At 39.3% G+C, this 20,008-nt stretch overlaps 1 protein-coding gene across 5 annotated transcripts in view; it reads right to left on the bottom strand.

The window, feature by feature from the left end:
* Positions 1–20,008, bottom strand: part of VTI1A (vesicle transport through interaction with t-SNAREs 1A) — a 366,600-nt gene that overhangs the window by 146,590 nt on the left and 200,002 nt on the right. For 3 of the 5 annotated variants that reach the window (XM_047760686.1, XM_047760689.1, XM_047760687.1), the window contains 2 exons: positions 2,533–2,603; positions 1,310–1,371 (listed from right to left, as the gene is read on the bottom strand). In XM_047760686.1, coding sequence (XP_047616642.1) covers positions 1,310–1,371; positions 2,533–2,603 — 133 coding nt within the window. Of the gene's footprint in view, positions 1–1,298; positions 1,372–2,532; positions 2,604–20,008 lie in introns of all 5 variants that reach the window. The other 2 variants (XM_047760688.1, XM_047760690.1) reach the window with 1 other exon arrangement.

The raw sequence follows: 20,008 nt of genomic DNA, 5'->3' as shown, positions 1-20,008 counted from the left end.
TATGCAGAATATTTGTTACAGCTCACATCGCAGGGGCCCTCCCAGGGAAGCAGCAGAGAATTTCCCCCCTTTTTTCTTGTTTATTGTTTATAGGCACTGAAGCATTCCTTTCAATTGCCACTTCTCTATGGATTTTGAGTTTTTTCTAGGCCGTTTATATATTACCCTTAGTCAGAGAATTTGGTGGTTTATGGTTTTGAATTGGGACCATGGGTGGAGGAAAAGGAGTGGACATTGACATGGGCCAGAAGTGTCCCGGGAACTCAGACTTGCTACCGATCAGCCTAACAGAGAAGTCACATCAGCCGCATTGGCCCAGAGGAGACTTAGCAACCATACCTTTGATTGGTTCTTATACAATCGATCTCTAATGCAGCAAATGTGCCTTTGGCAAATTATTAAATATGTATACATCGGAGATGCCTTTACTAATTTTTAAGCAGTATCAATGATAAAGAGGATTCTTTTCTTTAAACTTCCAACTAAGCTATTCTAGAGGCGATTCTCAATATTCGTCATTCACATTTCTATCCACAGTTCCAAACTGAAAGGTATGCAAGCTAATACTCTACATTTGGCAGATTCTGAACGTAATAATTCCATGCTAATATACCTAAGTCAAAAATGACTCCAGTTTTCAGAACAATGTAAAACAGGTCTCCCTCTCCTCCAAAGAGACAGAATGTAGAATGTTTCCTCCTCATTTACATTCACATATCCCCCGGAATATCTTCCATCAATCAGAGGTTAGTTGCACATAAAACACATTAATATTTGTTGGCCCGCACAGGAGTGAATTCAAATTATTCAGATGTTCTTTAAATTTAAAAAGTCCTTTTAAAGTATACATAAAATCGAAATGTTTCCCCAAACACAAAGTCTCTTTAAAAAGAAATGAAAACAACGCAACAGAGGGCAATGCTAATACCAAGAGTGCTCTGGATCCCACAGGCCAGCATTCCCTCTGTAGCAAGAAGGCTACTGAAATAGAAAATACAACCAGTCTGCTCCTGCCATGGGGCCTTCCCCAGGCTATGAAAAAATACTTCATGTCTAACCCTAATTTTTTCCATAGCTTGAGGTAAACCCCCCAGCTCAAACCTTCTCTCTAATCTAAGTTACTCGGTCTGTGTCCCCTTCCAAACAAGAGTTAACATCAGCACTCTGTCATTTCAAAAGGATCTCGACGCAAGGAACTAAGAGCAGAAGCTTGCATGCCTGGGAAATGCCTGGTTGCAGCAAGATGAAAAATACACTTTAAAAAAAAGGAAGAGAGAGAGAGGAAGATAAGTCCCTACCTGGCTCTTACCTTCGCAACATCCCTGTCAGAACCCTGGAGCTTTTCCCCAAGTTAGCATCTGTTTCCCGAAGCTAGGAGGAGAAAAGCAGCGTTAAAATGGAATGAAATGAAACTTCATGCAATTGGACTATTTTTAGTGTCCCGGCAAATGATAATTTTCTTTTTTGATAGAAAATCCAATTCAGGAGCTCCTGCTGTGGCTCAACAGGATCAGCAGCATCTTGGAAGCGCTGGGACATGGATTTGATCCCCAGCCTGGCAGTTAAGGATCCAGCATTACTGCTGCTGTGGCTTAGTTTGTGGCTGTGGCTTGGATCAGATCCCTGGCCCAGTGCTCCATATGCTGCAGGGTGCCAAAAAAAAAAAAAAAAAAAAAAGAAAGGAAAAGAAAATCCAATTAATAAAAATGCTTAAATATCTTAAAATACATTTTTGACACACAATTTCTGAAAATTTTTTGATTCAGAAAATTACACGTAGTAGATAATCCCAGGAGCTTTAAACCGGATACTTGAACTAGATATAAAAACAGGAGTTCCTGTCATGGCACAGTGGTTAATGAATATGACTAGGAACCATGAGGTTGCGGGTTCAGTCCCTGCCCTTGTTCAGCGGGTTAACGATCCGGCGTTGCCGTGAGCTGTGGTGTAGGCTGCAGACGCGGCTCGGATCCCGCATTGCTATGGCTCTGGTGAAGGCCAGTGGCTACAGCTCCGATTGGACCCCTAGCCTGGGAACCTCCATATGCCGCGGGAGCAGCCCAAAAAAATAGCAAAAAGACAAAAAAAAAAGTCTCCACAGGCTGACAAAATTTAATATATATCTGATAATTAATTAATATTTCCAACTTATGAATGTGTACAGCCCTAGAGATATAAATGGAAGCAAAATAAATTGAGGGAAGATGACATCAATATTTTTAGCTTTCACTTGGAAAGACATGACACACTCCAAAATCTTCCTCCAAGAGCTTCTTCTTAGCTATCGCACTAAATAAAATATCCCTCTGGGGGCATTTGAGATGGAGACATAGAGTCAGATTATTCTTTCTCTATCCCACACTCTTTCCTTCCCTCCTCTTCCCAGATTCTGCCTCCTTTCTTCTTTCCCTAGCCATTTGCATACATGCATACATCAGTGTAACTGTTACTGTCTATGCATGTGTCCAAGACCTTTTATTTTTCTTGTCTTATTTACCGAATTTGTGAAAAGATTGTAGCAATTCTACTTACCCTTTCGCGTGCTCTCTGTATCTTTTCTCTGTCATGACTGAGGTTTTCCAACATCTCCTGGCCAATTTGCTCTGTGAACAAGAAGATTTGAGTAGGGAAAGATGACTTCGGGAGCAAATGAAAAACACCTTCAGAAGTACCAAAATGACAATGGGTGATGTGTACATTATCTACCAGACACATATTTCAATGCAGGCACTTGAAGAAGTATTTGATATATTATTTATTTATTTATTTTTGTTGTTGTTGTTGTTGTTGTTGTTATTGTTGTTGTTGCTATTTCTTGGGCCGCTCCCGCGGCATATGGAGGTTCCCAGGCTAGGGGTCCAATCGGAGCTGTAGCCACTGGCCTACGCCAGAGCCACAGCAACGCGGGATCCGAGCCGCGTCTGCAGCCTACACCACAGCTCACGGCAACGCCGGATCGTTAACCCACTGAGCAAGGGCAGGGACCGAACCCGCAACCTCATGGTTCCTAGTTGGATTCGCTAACCGCTGCGCCACGACGGGAACTCCTATTATTTATTTTTTTAAATAGACTTTTTTAAATTGTATTTTTTGGCTCCGCCTGTGGCATGTGGAAGTTGCTGGGCCAGGGATGGAACCCAAGCCACAGCAGTGACAACGTTGAATCTTTTAACCTCGAGTCCACCAGGGAGCTCCCATTATCTATTTATCTTAGGTATGATTAGATGTGATTCATAATTCAACCTATAAAACATGACCAATATGGCAATGATGATGTACAGGTGATATATGAGTTGCCTGAGGCCACCTCAGCATGTGAGCTGCCAAGACAGAGAGCCCAAGTCCAACGGCACTTCTATTATTTTATCATCATGGAATTTAGCCTGTGGTTTTTACAGGTTATGAATATTAATGGTTCTACTCTACCTTCCCCACTCCATCATTGCACTATTTTACATATATAAGTGAAACTCTAGAACAATTTTGATTTTAAGGTATTGGTCCTACAAAAGCAATCCTCATACTCGCAACTGCTGCATCTGCTTGGTAGTGGAGCTCTCTTGACACTTCTGCTCTCGTGGAGCGAGGGCTCACTGAGTTCTCGGCTGCTGTGGATATCTGAGTCAGGGTGAGGTGTACTCCTTAACAAGTACCTGAGAGCCCAAGCTGGAGGCAGAATTTCCAAACACTTATGCTGGTACAGACAGGTTAGAACATCCATTAAAAAGGCACACCACTGAGTTCTGGGAAGGCTCTCCTCTGTGGTGACCAGCCCCTTTGGCTGGCACTGCCAGGTTCTCTTCTGCTATAGACCCTTTTACAAGACTGTAGGTATGTCCTGACCTGACAAATACCTAGCAGCTTTCAACAGATTTTTTTTCAGACTCATTCTCCATCACCTAGGAGGTACCTTATTCTGTAATAGAGGTATGCCTCTTTTGTAATCTTGGCAATTTGTCTGACTACTTTATTCTACATTTCTTCCCCCCACCCTGTCTTGTATTGTCTTGTATCAATAACCTATAACAAACAATCCACTCTGGCTTATAAACTGATGGAAACATTCAATGAGCTTCTATTACAATAACAGCAAATGACTGAAAAGTCATTAAGAAGTCACCATGGCAGTTATCTGGTTCATGTGTGCATACGGACAACCTTTTTTGAGGGCCATCTTAAAAACTTCAGAACAGTTGTGAGACCAGATGGAGAGCTTAGGTTGTAAACTCACACTGCTTAAGCCTAAATCCCAGCGCTGACACTTACTAGCTTTGAGGCCTTGTGTAAATTACTTAACTTTGTTGTGCTCCATTTTCTTCATCTCTAAAATGGGCATTAAAAATAGTTCTATATCATGGGGGTGTTGTAAAGGTTAAATGAGATAATTCAGTTTTAATAGCACCGTGGCTGGCCTATCACAATAACAAACACTTACGGAATGATCACGGTCAACATTAAAAAAAAAAAAAGGACTATTATGACCTTGACACCCTTGCATCCTAGGTCTTCCATAATCCACTTGAACTGCAATTTTATTCACTGGAAGAAAATCTGTCCTATTTTTCTTACAAAATTTTTCCCCCCAAAATTGTTATATATAGTCAACTATGATAACCTAACTAAAAAGTGTTCTGAAGACTGTAGATACTGGGAGTTCCCTTCATGGAGCAGTAGAAACGAATCTAACTAGAATCCATGAGCATGCGGGTTCGATCCCTGGCCTGGATCAGTGGGTTAGGGATCCAGCGTTGCTGTGAGCTGTGGTGTAGACTGGCAGCTGTAGCTCTGATTTGACTCCTAGCCTGGGAACTCCCATAGGCCTCCAGTACGGCCCTAAAAAGCAAAAACTGTAGGTACCACACGAATACATGTAATTGTATAGGACATGAAAATCGATACACTCAATGGGTAATCGCTGAGGCCCTACTCTGTGCCGGGGACATGGCCAGTAAACAAGATCAAGCCCTTATGCTCATGAACTTCCGTGTTCATAGTGATGATTTGGCAGTGAAAGGACAAACGTAACATTAGAGTTTGTACTTCATGGCCCATCAAAAAAAAAAAAAAAAAGAAAAAAGAAAAAAAAAGTATTGTATATTCTTTTCATGATAGACAATCCAAATAATAAGAAATTGCTAAAATACAATAACATTAATTATAATTCTGACACCTATGCAAACTGAAAATTCTTCCCAGGATAGTATGTTCCTAGGATAGTACCTCCTCTCAAACGGATGTTAGCTTTTTAATGCTAACACCATACAATTTATCTTTAAGGTAAAATTGGATTAGAGATGTGGTTCCTGATGGAGGCATTATAACAGCAGAAGAGAACACCAATAATGGAGAAGCAGGAAACAACCAGGGTGGTATTTTTACTTTTTCTGCGTAACAACGACACTATTCAGTTGTGCCATCCTATTAGGTATTACAATTACAATGAATTCCTTTAGTCAACATAATAATTTAAGTTCATTTGTAACTTAAAAATTGCTAATATCTATGAAAATCATGAATATTATAATTAGTTCAGCAAAATACCATTACATGATATTTTCTCCTATCAAGACTGATGGTGTGTATGTATATAAAATATATATGTATATAATCTTCTTAATTTTTTTCTTTTCAAGGCTGCCCCTGTGGCATATGGAAGTTCCCGACGCCAGGGGTCAAACTGGAGCTGCAGCTGCCACAGCCACAGTGACACCTGATCTGAGCCGCATCTGCAACCTATGCTGCAGTTTGGGGCAATGACAGATCCTTAACCCACTGAGTGAGGTCAAGGATCAAACCCGCATCCCCATGGACGCTATGTTGGGTTCTTAACCTGCTGAGCCACCATGGGAACTTCCTGTATATATAAATCTCAAGCAAATATGACTAGGTTATTGACATTGTGTCTTGTCACCAGCGTAACGTTTCCAGTAAGTAGTCATGGAAGCAATAAAGCAGTGAGAGAATAAAATAGGGTGAAGAATGGAGTACATGAAATGTGTCTGGTCTATTCTTGTGCTCAGAGCATCACGTGCAGCACTGGAGAAGACCCTATTGGAATGCAGGTAGCAGATCCACATGGCTATTGGGGTCACAAGAGGACAAGCTCTTCTGAAGCGATATGTAGTCTCCTACAGAAGGAATCAACGGAAAAAGTGGTAAAGAGCTCAGGCCCTTTTGGGAGTTGAAAGTCACTCCCTCTCAATCTCCTTGCTTCCTGGGAAACAGTCAGCATCCAAAGTACTAACCCCATCTGGCAAAGGAAGAGGTATTGGCAAGAGTACATATGTGTTCTGGTCTTAACACGCCAATACAGAATCCTTTTTTAACTTCTTACTCTGCTACCTTCCATTTTAATGCCCCCCTAAAAAAAATTCTAGGCCAAACATATTAGAAATACTTACACTTACGGAATGAAAAAAAAAAAAAATCCATGTGAGGAAAAAGTTGTGCGTGGTTTTTTCATTATGTTTTCCTACCCCAATCAACACAAACCCAGACAGAAAAACTAAGCGGGGATTATTTTTAAAATAGACTATTCTTGGACAAAAGAGACATTTAGGGATTATTTCATTAAAAAAATAATGACAGTGTCAGATTTACTTTTCTTGAAAAATTCAAGATATAAGCACTCACCCAAAGCACCAACCAATAAAGAAAGAATACAAGCTCATAGGCATAAACCAAAGCAGACATGATATACTGAGCCTAGAGCTTTCGGTTTTTTAAACTCTTCTGGTACCTTTAGAATGGGAATATCCATACTGCCTCTATCAAAATAATTTGAGAAATCATAAATTTTATAAATACTGTACTTGTTGACCATGAGGATGTTCCTGACATTAAGGAACAATGGGAAGCATGAAAGAAAATGAAAACTGATGCTCTCTGCTAGAATCCTACATGTCAGTATGAGCGTGATAAATGAATTCCTGGAAAGAAAAGTGTCTTCCTGGACTACTTCTCTCCTTCCCACAGGGGTCCTGGGAATTATCATGGGAGCAGGGCATTCAGACTTACAAAGTGAGCTTTTGTTTTCACAGCTACCCAGAATGAATCATCATATCCTTGATCTATGGCCCCCTTTACTGGGTCACAAACTGCAAAATGGGTTTTGGCCAACATTTCCTTTCCATTTCAATATATTTTGCAGGGGACAGGGGAAAATACAATAGGTATTCAACACTTTCCTGCCCCATAAAGGAAAGGAGAAGAACCAGGGAACTACAAATCTAGCAAGATACTTCCTGAAGCACTGGCTTGGCATCACAAAAGATAAGACTTATTTTAAGGAGACTGTCCCACTGAACCGTTTCTCTCCATACATAAAATAATAATGCTGCCTGAAGCATCATAAAACTTATGTGAACAAACTTAATTTAAAAAAATTATTGCACTTGTATTTTGGAGATGAGCAGATGGAATTCAGCAGAGAATGTTCCATTTAATAAACTCAAAATATGTTTCAAAGATTTTAGCCATTATGCTATAAAGCATATAAGGTTATAAAGCTGAAAATAATGATCATTCCTTTGCACACATATATTCAACTTACCTTTTACAAACTTTATTAAGGATATGAATTCCAACGAGAAATCTAAAAAGGGATGATAGCCAGTTAAGTCTTCTTTAAAGAACTAAGAGATGGTAAGATGATTTTCTGGCACTCAAAAACTTCATGGCTCAGCGGAAATGAATCTGACTAGTATCCATGGGGATGCAGGTTCGATCCCTGGCCTTGCTCAGTGGGTTAAGGATCCGGTGTTGCTGTGAGCTGTGGTGTAGGATGCAGACACTGCTCAGATCCCCCATGTTGCTGTGGCTGTAGCGTAGGCTGGCGGCTACAACTTCAATTCAATCCATAGCCTGGGAACCTCCACATGCCTCAGGTGCGGCCCTTAAAAAGCAAAACAAAAAACAATAAACCAAAAAACCCCCCTTCATTAGCAATTTTAGCAAGAGGTAAAAGGCATTCACTATTACCCAACTATTGTTTGCACATGGGGACTTCTGTGAAGTGTGACATAAATAGAAATACTTAAAAGAGCTTTTTTTTGAAGCATGTGTTTTCATATGTACACTGCAGAACACCAATCAAACAGATGCAAAATACAAAGTGATATTTCTTAACAACTTGGAGTACTGAATTTTGGACATGGCTTGAGAAATTCTGGCTACTAAGTCTAATAAAGGTAAAAACATATTATTTTGGGAGAGCAAAATAGCTCCCACACAGCTTCCCCAGGAGGGAGTTGCTCACGGAGGGCTGGGTCAGCCATTTTTTGGCATTTAGCACACCTTCTGGGATACTAACTCTGGCATCATGCCCCGAGTGGGTAGTTTATCCTCCGTATTGATGTTACACAGGAATGAAGAGTCTTTTTGAATTCCTGATCCCTGGATATGTGGGGAAATGGAAAAGACAGTTCTTTTTACTATCTTTCATTATTTGACAATTAAAGACAGGTAAAGAACTTCTGCTTCCAGTTCAGATGTAGAAAGATACAAATGACCACTCTCATAGAAACAAGAAAAACCCAGACAAAGTAATAATGACCATTCTTTTCTGGGGGATGTCTAGTCTATGCAAAGAGGGTCTGATGGATTCTAGAGAAAAATAAGCATCTCACTTGTGAGCAAAGAACTGTGGCAACATTCCTACCTATGGTGAGTGCTGGTATGACTTCAGACCTTACTTTGAGAGATTTTTCAGGGATAAGGAGAAATCAGTCAAATGTCATATGAAAATGTAGGCTTATAGGATACAATGGAATCCAGACACAAAAGCAAATTGCTTGTTTTGATAATTCTTCTCCAATCTCCAAATCTGCCATGGAAGAGGCAGTACAGAATGGGCTGGTTAGTAAAGAGAAACCTCATATTCCCACATATTCCTGTGCTGCTTGCGTTCTGAGACACTACAAGAGTTAAGTCCAAATGTGAACCAGCAATATAGAAAACCAGAGACTGACCCACTCCCAGATCAAATACTGATAAGATCTTTTAAGAAGGCAGAATAGACATAGGTTGGGGTGTATTTAAACTCAGATGAATCCAATGTAATTAGAGATTGAGCTTAGAACCAGCTCAACTTAATTTGGGGAAGAATTTGATCTGCCCATTAATCAAAAACAAGATAGAACAAAATGCTTCCAGAAGAAAATAAATGTAAAATGTCTATATTTCGATTCTACTGTTTTTGTTTTTGTTGTTTGTTTTTGTTTCTTACACTGTGTCTAGAATACTGTTATAAAGCACTCAAAAAAGCTGGGAAAAAAGAGAATAATGAAGTAAAAACATAGTCTATGAATATAGACTAGCAGATGACTGAGTGCTTAGAATTAGCAAGTAAATATTTAATAACTATTATAACTGTGTTAAAGAATTTAAAGGAAAAGGTAAACTTTATGTGTAAAGAGATGGGCTTTTCAGGAAAGAAACAGAAACTCTAAAAAGGAAGTGAATGAAATTCTAGAATGAAAAACAAAGCAACTGAAATCAATTCACTGAAGAGACAAAATGGAATATCCTTCACTATACAAGAAAGGATCACTGAATTTGAAGACAGGTTAATAGACATTATTCAATCTGAAGGAGGGAAAGAAGTTTTTTTTGAGGAAAACCCTCATAACATCAATAATCTGTGAAATAACAACTAGTGATCTTACATACATGCAACTGGATTCCCAGAAAAGAGTCCCAGAGACAAATAATAAAATAGAACAAATATTGGAAGAAGTAACAGCTAAAGCTTTTCAAATTTTATTTTAAAAAAGTCATTCCACAGATTAAGGAAGTCCAACAAGCTCTGAGCAAGATAAATACAAAGAAAACCACACCTAGTCACATCAGTCAGATTTCTGAAATCTGAACGTAAATTTAAAAAATCGTAATGTAGTCAGGGGTGGGAGTGGGGAGATACATTACATGATAGAAAGCAATAATAAGAATAAGGACTGATTTTTTTTTTTTTTTTTTTTAGGGCTGCACCTGTGGCATATAGAAGTTCCCAGACTAGGGATCAAACTGGAGCTGCAACTGCTGGCCTAGACCACAGCCACAGCAATGCAGGATCTGAGCAGCATCTGCAACCTATACCACAGTTCATGGCAACACTGGATCCTTAATGAGTAAAGGCCAGGGATCAAACCCACCTCCTCATGGATACTAGTTGGGTTGGTAACCTGCTGAGCCACAATGGGAACTCCAGGACTGAATTTTCATCAGAAACAATGCGAGAGGACAATGGAATGACATCCCAAAGTGCTGGGGGGGGGGGGAATGAGGAGGGGAGGTTATCCTAGTATTCCATATCTAGTAAAAAAAATCCCTTAAAAATAAAACATAGTGTCGAATAATTGGAAAATGAGAGAATTATCCGGAAAAATTGGGTTATAAGAAATTCTTCAAACTGAAGGGAAATGACACGGTGGAAATCTGCATTTACAGAATTTAGATCCAAACAAAGAAAAATAATAACAACATATGTTGTAAAAATAAAAAAACAATAGCACAAAAGATGGAGAGGAAGAGAACAGAAGTATACTGGTGACAGGTTTTAAATCATATGTGAAGTAGCATAATATTTATTTAAGGGAAACTATGATAAGATGGGGGTGAAAACTGTAATCCTGAGCTTCTTTGTCCAATATGGTATTTACTGGCCACATAGGGCTATTTAAATTAACTAAAATTAAATAAAATTTAAAATTCAATTTGTTGGTAGCACCAGTCACATTTCAAACGTCCAGTTACCCCATTACCTAATGTTACTGTATCAGAGAATACAGAAATAGCATCTCTAGAAGGATCTCCAAATTCCACTTGTCTTTAAGACCAACTTAAAAGAAATACATACATACTTATTTGATTTAGGTAAAACACATCCCTTCTCCGGGCTTCAGTTTCCTTAAATGTAAAATGACAGTCTTGGAATAGATAATCTTTAGTGCCCCTTTTGGCTCAGAAATGTTAGGACTTGGAGTTCCCTGGTGGTCTAGTGGTTAAGGATCCAGCATTGTTGCTACTGTGGCTTGGGTGGCTCCTGGTGGCATGGGTTCGATCCCTGGCCCGGGAACTTCTACATGTCGTGGACACAGCCATTAGGACTCAGTGACTGTATAAAAACTTAATGCCTTCAGAATGGATAGACAATAAGGTCCTACTGTATAGCACAGGGAACTATATCCAATCTCCTGGGATAGACCATGACTGAAAATAATATTTAAAAAAAAGAATGTATATGTAAGTATGACTGAGTCACTTTGCTGTACAGCAGAAATTGGCACAACATTGTAAATCAACTATACTTTAATAATTTTTTTTAAAAAACTTAAATGCCTCTTTTTCTCTAGAAGCATTTAAGCAAACTAGAGCACAAGGGCCAAATCAGACTCACAGATGTATTCACCCTCCCCCACGCCTCCAGACAATCATGAAAAAAACAACAAATAACTCAAATGCTTTTAAGCAGGTCATATACTCTCAGAATGCCCAGGTCTACAACTGGACTGGTTCATGTAGCAAGCAGTCTGCTTGGTCTCTGAGGACGTTTGCATTTACTATGTAATATAGAATATTTACAAGCACTTGGATGATCACATTACCATTGATATAATTATACATTCATATAAATTGAAGGTAAACTTATGCATTCTTTGTAGAAATATAGCAAAAGATTTGTACAGAGCCCCAGGTTTATTATTTTTTTTAAAGCAATTATGATTTAATACCACCTCTTCAGCAGGTGAGTATGTATTCTATTTTGCTTTAGGATGATCAAATCTATCATTAAGCAATTAAAAAATCATCAGCAGTACTTTCATCAAAGTCATAGTAGCAGAACCTCCCCTTAGTTACCTGGTTTGCTGCAGATAATTAACAAACACTATTCCCAGAGCCCTCAGACATCAGTCAATGAAGCTGTGCTACCAATAATGATGCTCTGGAATGAGCAGGTAGTATGTAAATTGAGGTTGTTAAACAAAAGGAACCATGTTAATTACAGCTCCATTCAGAAATGAGAATGAATCTATTCTATTCTATGAAACAAGACCAGAGCAGCAGGAAGGACATCCTTTTTTCACTATTCAACAAAGAATGTTAAAACCAAGAGACGAAGCAGCAGAAAACCTGAATGGGCAAAACTGTCAAAAAGCATTCCAAAGGCTCACTTGTGGAATTTACCAAACATGTATTTACTTAATAGACAAGAGAGCCGGGTTCAGCATCATCCAGTCTCTGTGTTGAATGAATGACTCATTCTAAAAAAAAAACAAAAAGGGCTGTAAACTATTGACAAGTGACTAGAAAGTAATTAGAAAGCCTTTTTGAAATCATTATGGGCACAGTTAATCACTATCTGTACTCTGTGAACTATATACATTTCTATCACCAAGCGTTTGACATTCTAAGTGCTTATTCAGAAGTCACTATTGCATGGACTGCAGAACACATGTGGCTGGCAAATATGTTTTGCTTTTGTGAAACACTATTTTTAAGCATTCCTTTTCTTTCTTTCTTTTTTTGTCTTTTTAGGGCCATACTCATGGCATATGGAAGTTCCCAGGCTAGGGGTCAAATCAGAGCTGTAGCCACCAGCCTACACCACAGCCACAGCAATTGCCAGATCAGAGCCGCGACCTAAACTACAGTTCACAGCAATGCTGGATCCTTAACCCACTGAGTGAGGCCAGGGATGGAACCTGTGTCCTCGTGGATACTAGTCGGGTTCTTTACTGCTGAGCCATGACGGGAACTTCTATTTTAAACAACTCTGAACTGGTTTGCAACACAGAACATTTTTAAGCAGCATATTTCATATAAAAAGCCAGACCTCTAGCCTCTTTTGAAATTTGGAATATAGGGCAATACTGAGTTCCCATTTCTACATGGCCAGGGCAGGCTGGAGCTGAGTTACAGCTGCCCTCTTTAGAAGAGCCAGGTCTTACGGAGGTCGTCACCTCCCTTCCTGACTTGTTTTAAGTTCTTGCATTGCTGCTGTAGGCCTGCTTGTGACTCCTTACTTACATGTTATTTCTTCCCCATTAGACTGTAATTCACTTTAAAGAGGAGGCATTTCTTGTTCCTCTCAGCCTATGCAGCATTTTAAGAGGCAACGGCTTACATATGCAGGTGCCCAGGAAATTTCTGTTCAGGGGAACCACTGAGCTTGAAAATATGGTCATCTTCTATACATTCATAATAACAGGAGTCTATATTTCTAGAAGAAATATGAGCCTTAAGAGTAATCGCACAGATGAGCCAAAGAGGGTGTAGGGGTTTGGGGGTAGAGATCAGCCAGGTCACATCGTTAATTACTGACAGAGCTGCAACCTAAGTTTCCCAACCCCCGAAGTGATCTTTGCAGTAAAAAGCAATTAATTAATTCAAACTGTCCTCCAGGAGCTCCTGCTGTGGCTCAGAGGTAACGGACTCTACTAGTATCCATGAGGAAGCATGTTCGATCTCTGGACCCGCTCAGTGGGTTAAGGATCCGGTGTTAGGTGTAGGTCGCAGGTGTGGCTTGGATCCTGCGTTTCTATGGCTGTGGTATAGGCTGGCAACTGCAGCTCCAATTCAACTCCAGCCTGGGAACTTTCATAGGCTGCAAGGGCAGCCTTAAAAAGACAAAAAAAAAAAAAAAGCTTCCTCCAAAACTCATTACAATGCAGGCGACAAAGTACTCTAACACTTTAAAATACATTTAAAATGTCAGTGGCCAAAAAAGGCCTTTGCAATTATTTGGGCAAGAGTGGGACAGGAGATGGTCTCCCCACTTCCTGGACATTGTTCCCGTACAGGAATTACAGACCTCTACGGAGAACTATGCTGTGAGTTCATGGTCCTGACCAGAACGACTTTCTGTTCCTCATAAATTATGCCACAGGAAAAAAGAGTCCTAGAGGTATTCTGTTCGTATTCAAACCTTCAGACTATTTTTGTTCTCGTACAAAATAAGGGGCCGGTTCTCGTGTAGACTGGTAAAATGCCCATCTCGTTGACCCCTTCCTCCACTCTCCACAATGGCAAGTGCATCTGTCATGCCTAACAAATACATCAGCGGAGGTGGGAAATTTAATATGTTTGAATTGATCACTGTTGCTGTGAAAAGGAGGCAATCAGGAGCTGACATTCCATCTTATCCCAACACACACTCCCTTTCAACACACACACACATACACCTATGTGATAAGACACATTCACTTGACTTGAGACCCGTGTTCAGAACTTAATAATAGGAGAACACGTCACTCAGTGTTGTGGAATGGCAATAGGCACACAGAAAATCATAGACATGCAACCAGCCTATACAAGTACAAGATAATGCTGGAGTACTAGAATACTAGAATTTTTGGCCTGATATATTTTTTTTTCCTAGTTTTCATTCTATTCTTAGTTGGATTTGAAGCTAGAAGGGAAAGCGTGGACAGAAGGATAGAATCACTTCTCTCCTTTTGATTTAGCTATGTGGCAACAGATGCATGTCCATTTATAAATACATGAATAGTAGACCCACACTGCTTGTGATCTTCAAGTTCAAATACTAAAAACTACTGAAATTACACTGGTTGAAAAATGAACTGGCTTCAAAAGAACTCAGCTCACTGTTTTCAAGGTTCATTCATGTTGTGGTAGGTATTATTCCTTTTTGTGGAATTTTAAAAATATTTTTTAAAATTGAATGTTCCATTGTATGGATATACCACATTTTGTTTATCCATCATCCACTGATGGATATTTCCGTTGTTTCTACCCCTTGGTTGTGAACAGTGTTTCTATGAACATCCATGCATAAGCACTTTGTTTTTCTTGTCTTTTTAGGGTTGCACCTGTGGCATATGGAGGTTCCCAGGCTAGGAGTCAAATCAGAGCTGTAGCTGCTGGCCTACCCCTCAGCCACAGCAACACAGGAGCCGAACTGAGTTTGCAACCTACACCACAGCTCATGGCAATGCCAGGTGTTTAACCCACTGAGTGAGGCCAGGGATTGAACCTGCGTCTTCATGGATGCTAGTCAGATTCCTTTACACTGAGCCATGACGGAAACTCCTAAGTATTTATTTAAATATCTATTTTCAGTTCCTTGGTGTATGTGCCTAGGAGTGGACTGTATGGTAATTTTGTGTTTAACCTTTTGAGGAACTACAAAACTTGTTTTCCACAGTGGCTATCCATTTTACATTCCCACCAGCAATGCAGGAAGGTTCCAGTTTCTCCTTGGCTACATTTATTACTTTCCATTTTTAAAATGACAGCCATGCCAGTAGGTGTGCAGTAGTATCTCACTGTGGTTTTGATTTGCAGTTCCCTAATGGCTAATGATGTTGAGCATCTCTTCACATTCCTGTTGGTCATTTGTATATCTTCTTTAGAGAAATGTCTATTCAAGCCCTTTGCCCATTTTTAAATTCATTTCTCTCTTTGTTTTGAGTTGTAAGAGTCCTTTTTAATATATTCTGGGTACTAAACCCTTATTAGATATGTAATGTGTAAATCTGTTATTTCATTTTACATCTTATCTTTTCACTCTCTTGATAGTGTCTTTTTTTTTTTTTGTCTTTTTGCTATTTCTTGGGCCGCTCCCGCAGCATATGGAGGTTCCCAGGCTAGGAGTCGAATCGGAGCTGTAGCTGCCAGCCTACGCCAGAGCCACAGCAACGGAGGATCCGAGCTGCGACCTACACCACAGCTCACGGCAACGCCGGATCGGTAACCCACTGAGCAAGGGCAGGGATCGAACCCACAACCTCATGGTTCCTCGTCGGATTCGTTAACCACTGCGCCATGACGGGAACTCCTTGATAGTGTCTTTTGATGTACAAAAGTTTTTAACTTTAATGAAGCCCTATATATCTGTTTTTTCTTTTGTTGCTTTTAGTGTTTAAAAATCCACTGCCAGAGTTCCCATTGTGGCTCAGCAGATTAAGGACAGGATGTCTCTGTGGGGATGCAGATTTGATCCCTGGCCTGGCTCAGTGGGTTGGGGATCCAGTGTTGCTATAACCCAAATAAATAAATAAATAAATAAATAAAACTCCATTGCCAAATCTAGGCCATGAAGATTTATCCCCATGTTTTCTTCTAAGAGTTTTATAGTTTCACATCTTACACATAGGTCTTTGATCGATTTGGTTTAATTTTTGTTCATGGTAGAAGGTAGGAGGCCTCACACAGTATTTCTGACTCATATAAAACATTAGAATTCCTCTGGAAGGCATTACCCTCTTCATATACACCTTATATGTTAAAAAAAATGTCTAATTTATACCTTTAATTGATACCCTTAATTAAGGTCAGGACTGATGCTTTCACTGATTTATAAAATAAAATGTTATGTTTTATACAGTATGTCTTCATATGTTGACCCTTCTGAGCACACTTAAGGGAGACATCTAGTTTAAAGTAGGAGGAGAGAGCATGGATATTTTGAATAAATGGAAACAGGAAGTGACTAAGTCACTGGGTCTGAAGAAATGCAGGACAGTGGACACAGGCAGAGAACACTGAATATTAATACTGCTGAGTTTGAGCGTTAAGAAACACAAAATTTGGATCTAAAGGATGAACCATTCGAGAAATATCAGGCAGTAAATCATGTTGGCAGTTTAGAGGAGAAGATTGAGAAAGTGAGAAGAGTGACATTAAAGGTGGCTTATACATTTTTTTTTTGGTCTTTTTTTGTCTTTTTCTAGGGCCGCACCCGCGGCACATGGAGGTTCCCAGGCTAGGGGTCTAATCAGAGCTGTAGCCACCAGCCTACACCACAGCCACAGCAACGCGGGATCCAAGCCACATCTGTGACCTACACCACAGCTCAGGGCAATGCCAGATCCCTAACCCACTGAGCGAGGCCAGGGATCAAACCCGCAACCTCATGGTTCCTAGTCGGATTCGTTAACCACTGAGCCATGACGGGAACTCCATGGCTTATAAATTAAAGAAATGATTAAAAAATGAATATGACAAAAAAAAAAAAGACTCAGATACAGAGAACAAACTAATGATTACCACTGGGAAGAAGGAAAGGGGGCAGGATAGAGGTAGGGGATTAAGAGGTACATACTACTACGTACCAAATAAATAAGCAACAAAGATATATTACACAACATAGGGACTATAACCAATATTTTATAATAATTATAAATGGAATACAACCATTAAAAACTGTGACCCACTATGTTGCACACTTGAAACTTATGTAATAGTGTATATCAACCATACCTCAATAAAAAAGTTATTGAAAAAAGAAATGATTAAAGTTCAGAAATACACATTTAGAGGGATAAAATAAGCCAGTTTATTTTTTCAGCAAAACGTCACTTTTGCTATCTATATATCTAGTCTTGAGAAGAAAGTCAACAAATACATGCCATACTTGCCGCCATTCTTAATCCCAAACACCTGGCAGATCCCATGAATCTCACTGCCCTTGAACATGCCTTGCAAGTAACCCTCTCCTCTCAACACTCTAGGCAATCAGCTTCAACTGACTGGGGTTGGCACTGGGGATAAGACCTATTTGCTATCCTGGATCTATAATGTTGGGGTTTTTTGTTTGTTTGTTTGTTTTTGTCTTTTGTCTTTTTAGGGCCACACCCATGGCATGTGGTGTTCCCAGGCTAGGGGTCTAATCGGAGCTGTAGCTGCCAGCCTACACCACACCCACAGCAACACAGGTTCCTTAACCCACTGAGCGAGGCCAGGGATTGAACCCACAACCCCAAGGTTCCTGGTCAGATTCATTTCCGCTGCACCATGATGGGAACTCCCATGTTGGGGTCTTTTTTTTTAACTGAAGACAGGGAACACCCACCTTTCAGTTTTCAGCCAGTGCCCTCACTCTTGAATTTTCTGGCATCTATTTCCTTCAAAAGCCTGAGCGAGATGTCTGAAATGTGAAGGGACAGCCACTGACCAAGGTTCTCATCTGATCTTGTACGTCTTTGTTTCTGGACCAGACACATTCACAGCATTTTTAATAAACAGGATTGTGTAGACTTTTTTCTAGGCTGGCTAAATTAGAATCCCAGGAAGTAGGGTCCAGATACACATGGTCTTAAAAATTTCTAGACGTCACGCTAAACTCTTTGTTAAGAACTAGGCTTCATTATTCAACACTCTCTAGTACTACCTATCGGACCCCAGTATAGAACTTTATCCCTTTTTTTTTTTTTTTTTTATTCCTTCCACTGTAGAGAACCTTACCTCTTTAACACTGGTACCCAGAAGGTTTACTTAAGAAATTATAAAACAAAGAATACTTCTACACTGTTTTAGGTAAGCTGATTTCAAGAACAGGATTCATCACATTTCTTAGTTTGTCTTAGTCAAAGACCACCACCACACTTCCTCCACTTCCCGTTTAAAAAGAATTTTTTGGACAGTTCAGGAAATAATTCATTTTGTACTATTGAACAATGCAAGCTATGTAATCCAACATATTTTCTTCTTTGGCCTGAATCCTAGGAAGCTCTGGGTGAGTTTAATCCTTAATTGTTATAGTATTGCTCTAGGATTTCTTTATACATCAACCCCTTTCCTCCACCCCCACCTCAGTCTTCCCTTTACTTATTGGTTTCTGTCTTCTGTCCTGGGTTAATTTTTCTACTCTTGGTATACCTACCTGATCTTTTATTGTAAAGCACTTCTTTCTGTGAAAGTAGATGATGCATAGGTCAATCAATTAAAAAAAAATGTAAGTCAGATATTTAAACACGGATGCCTGGACCCTACTTTCTAATTCAGTAGGTCTGGGGTGGGACTCAAGAAGTTATACTTCTAACAAGTTCCCAAATGATTTGGATACTGCTGGTTCCCTGAGACTACACTTTGCGAACCACTGTTCTGGGATCAGCAAGCTCGGCCAACACAACCTGTGGCTGGTTTTTGCAAAAAAAAAAAAAAAAAAGTCTTACTGAAACATACAGAAACACACACAAGTAAGTCAGAGCAATTTATAGAGGAGTCTAAAATCTAAGGGTGAAAATTTATAGTATATCATGGAGCAGACAAAAAGATAGAGACGGTTTATTCCTGAATAACTCTAAAGAAGAAGGGTCCCGTCCTGTATATTAAACACAGACATTTTGAGAGGTAGAAATTAATGAGACTCAAGACAAGGGAATCAGCAAGTGGAGAAAAGCATAACAAACAAACAAACAAAAAGGGATGGATGGCTTTGTGGCATATTCTAGCAGAGTTTTAAGGTGATGTGACTTTAGTATTATTTTTTAGCTTGAGATGTATAGGTGATAAAAAAGATTCAAACTGAGTCCAAAAAGGCCACGATGTTTGTGCCCTTGGCTGACAGTGAAACTGTTCTGTGAGGTTTGCTTACCAACTAATTGACTTAGTGATCAAACTGTGCAGTACTTTGTGTATTATGGATTTTAAAGCTTTTTTATTATGCGTTATATCAAATTTAGCACTGTTTGAGTGGAAATTTAAGACTTTACATAGTTTTTATATGTTGTAATATTTCTTCAAATAAATGTCTCCTATAAATTGCCAAAAAAACTGTTTTTTAACTGTTTTCCTAAAAAACTAAAAGATACAAAGGAGCTAAAGATTTCCTAATATTTGTGCTGTTCTTCTGACATTAAAGGCTAAACAAATATGGATTTTGATAATCTATCTCATCAGATGGTAACTGCTGGTCAAAGTCAGGTGAAGGACAATAGAGAATCATTCAATTTTGCAAAATGAAATATCAGTCTGACCTTAGGAGGACAGTGTGCAGTAGAGACTTCTTTTAGTCAAACTCCTAAAAAATAGTTTATTATTGTTTGCTTTTCTTAGCAAGCACTATGACATTTGGAATTTTTAAAATACAGAATAAAACAAAGCCACTATTGTTTCTAAATAAATAACAGAGAATTTACTAGACTTCATCAGCAAGGCTGTATATTGAACTTATTAGCATAATTCTAAGAAGAATTTTTAATTACATCTCAATAGGCTCCATTAGGGAACCACTAAAATTGAGTCTTTTACCAAACTTCCACGTAAG

The sequence above is a fragment of the Phacochoerus africanus genome, chromosome 15 (assembly GCF_016906955.1).
Source record: "Phacochoerus africanus isolate WHEZ1 chromosome 15, ROS_Pafr_v1, whole genome shotgun sequence".
In the NCBI taxonomy this organism is placed as follows: Eukaryota; Metazoa; Chordata; class Mammalia; order Artiodactyla; family Suidae; genus Phacochoerus; species Phacochoerus africanus.
The sequence above is the reverse complement of the archived record's forward strand: the minus strand, read 5'-3'. Positions and strand labels throughout refer to the sequence as shown.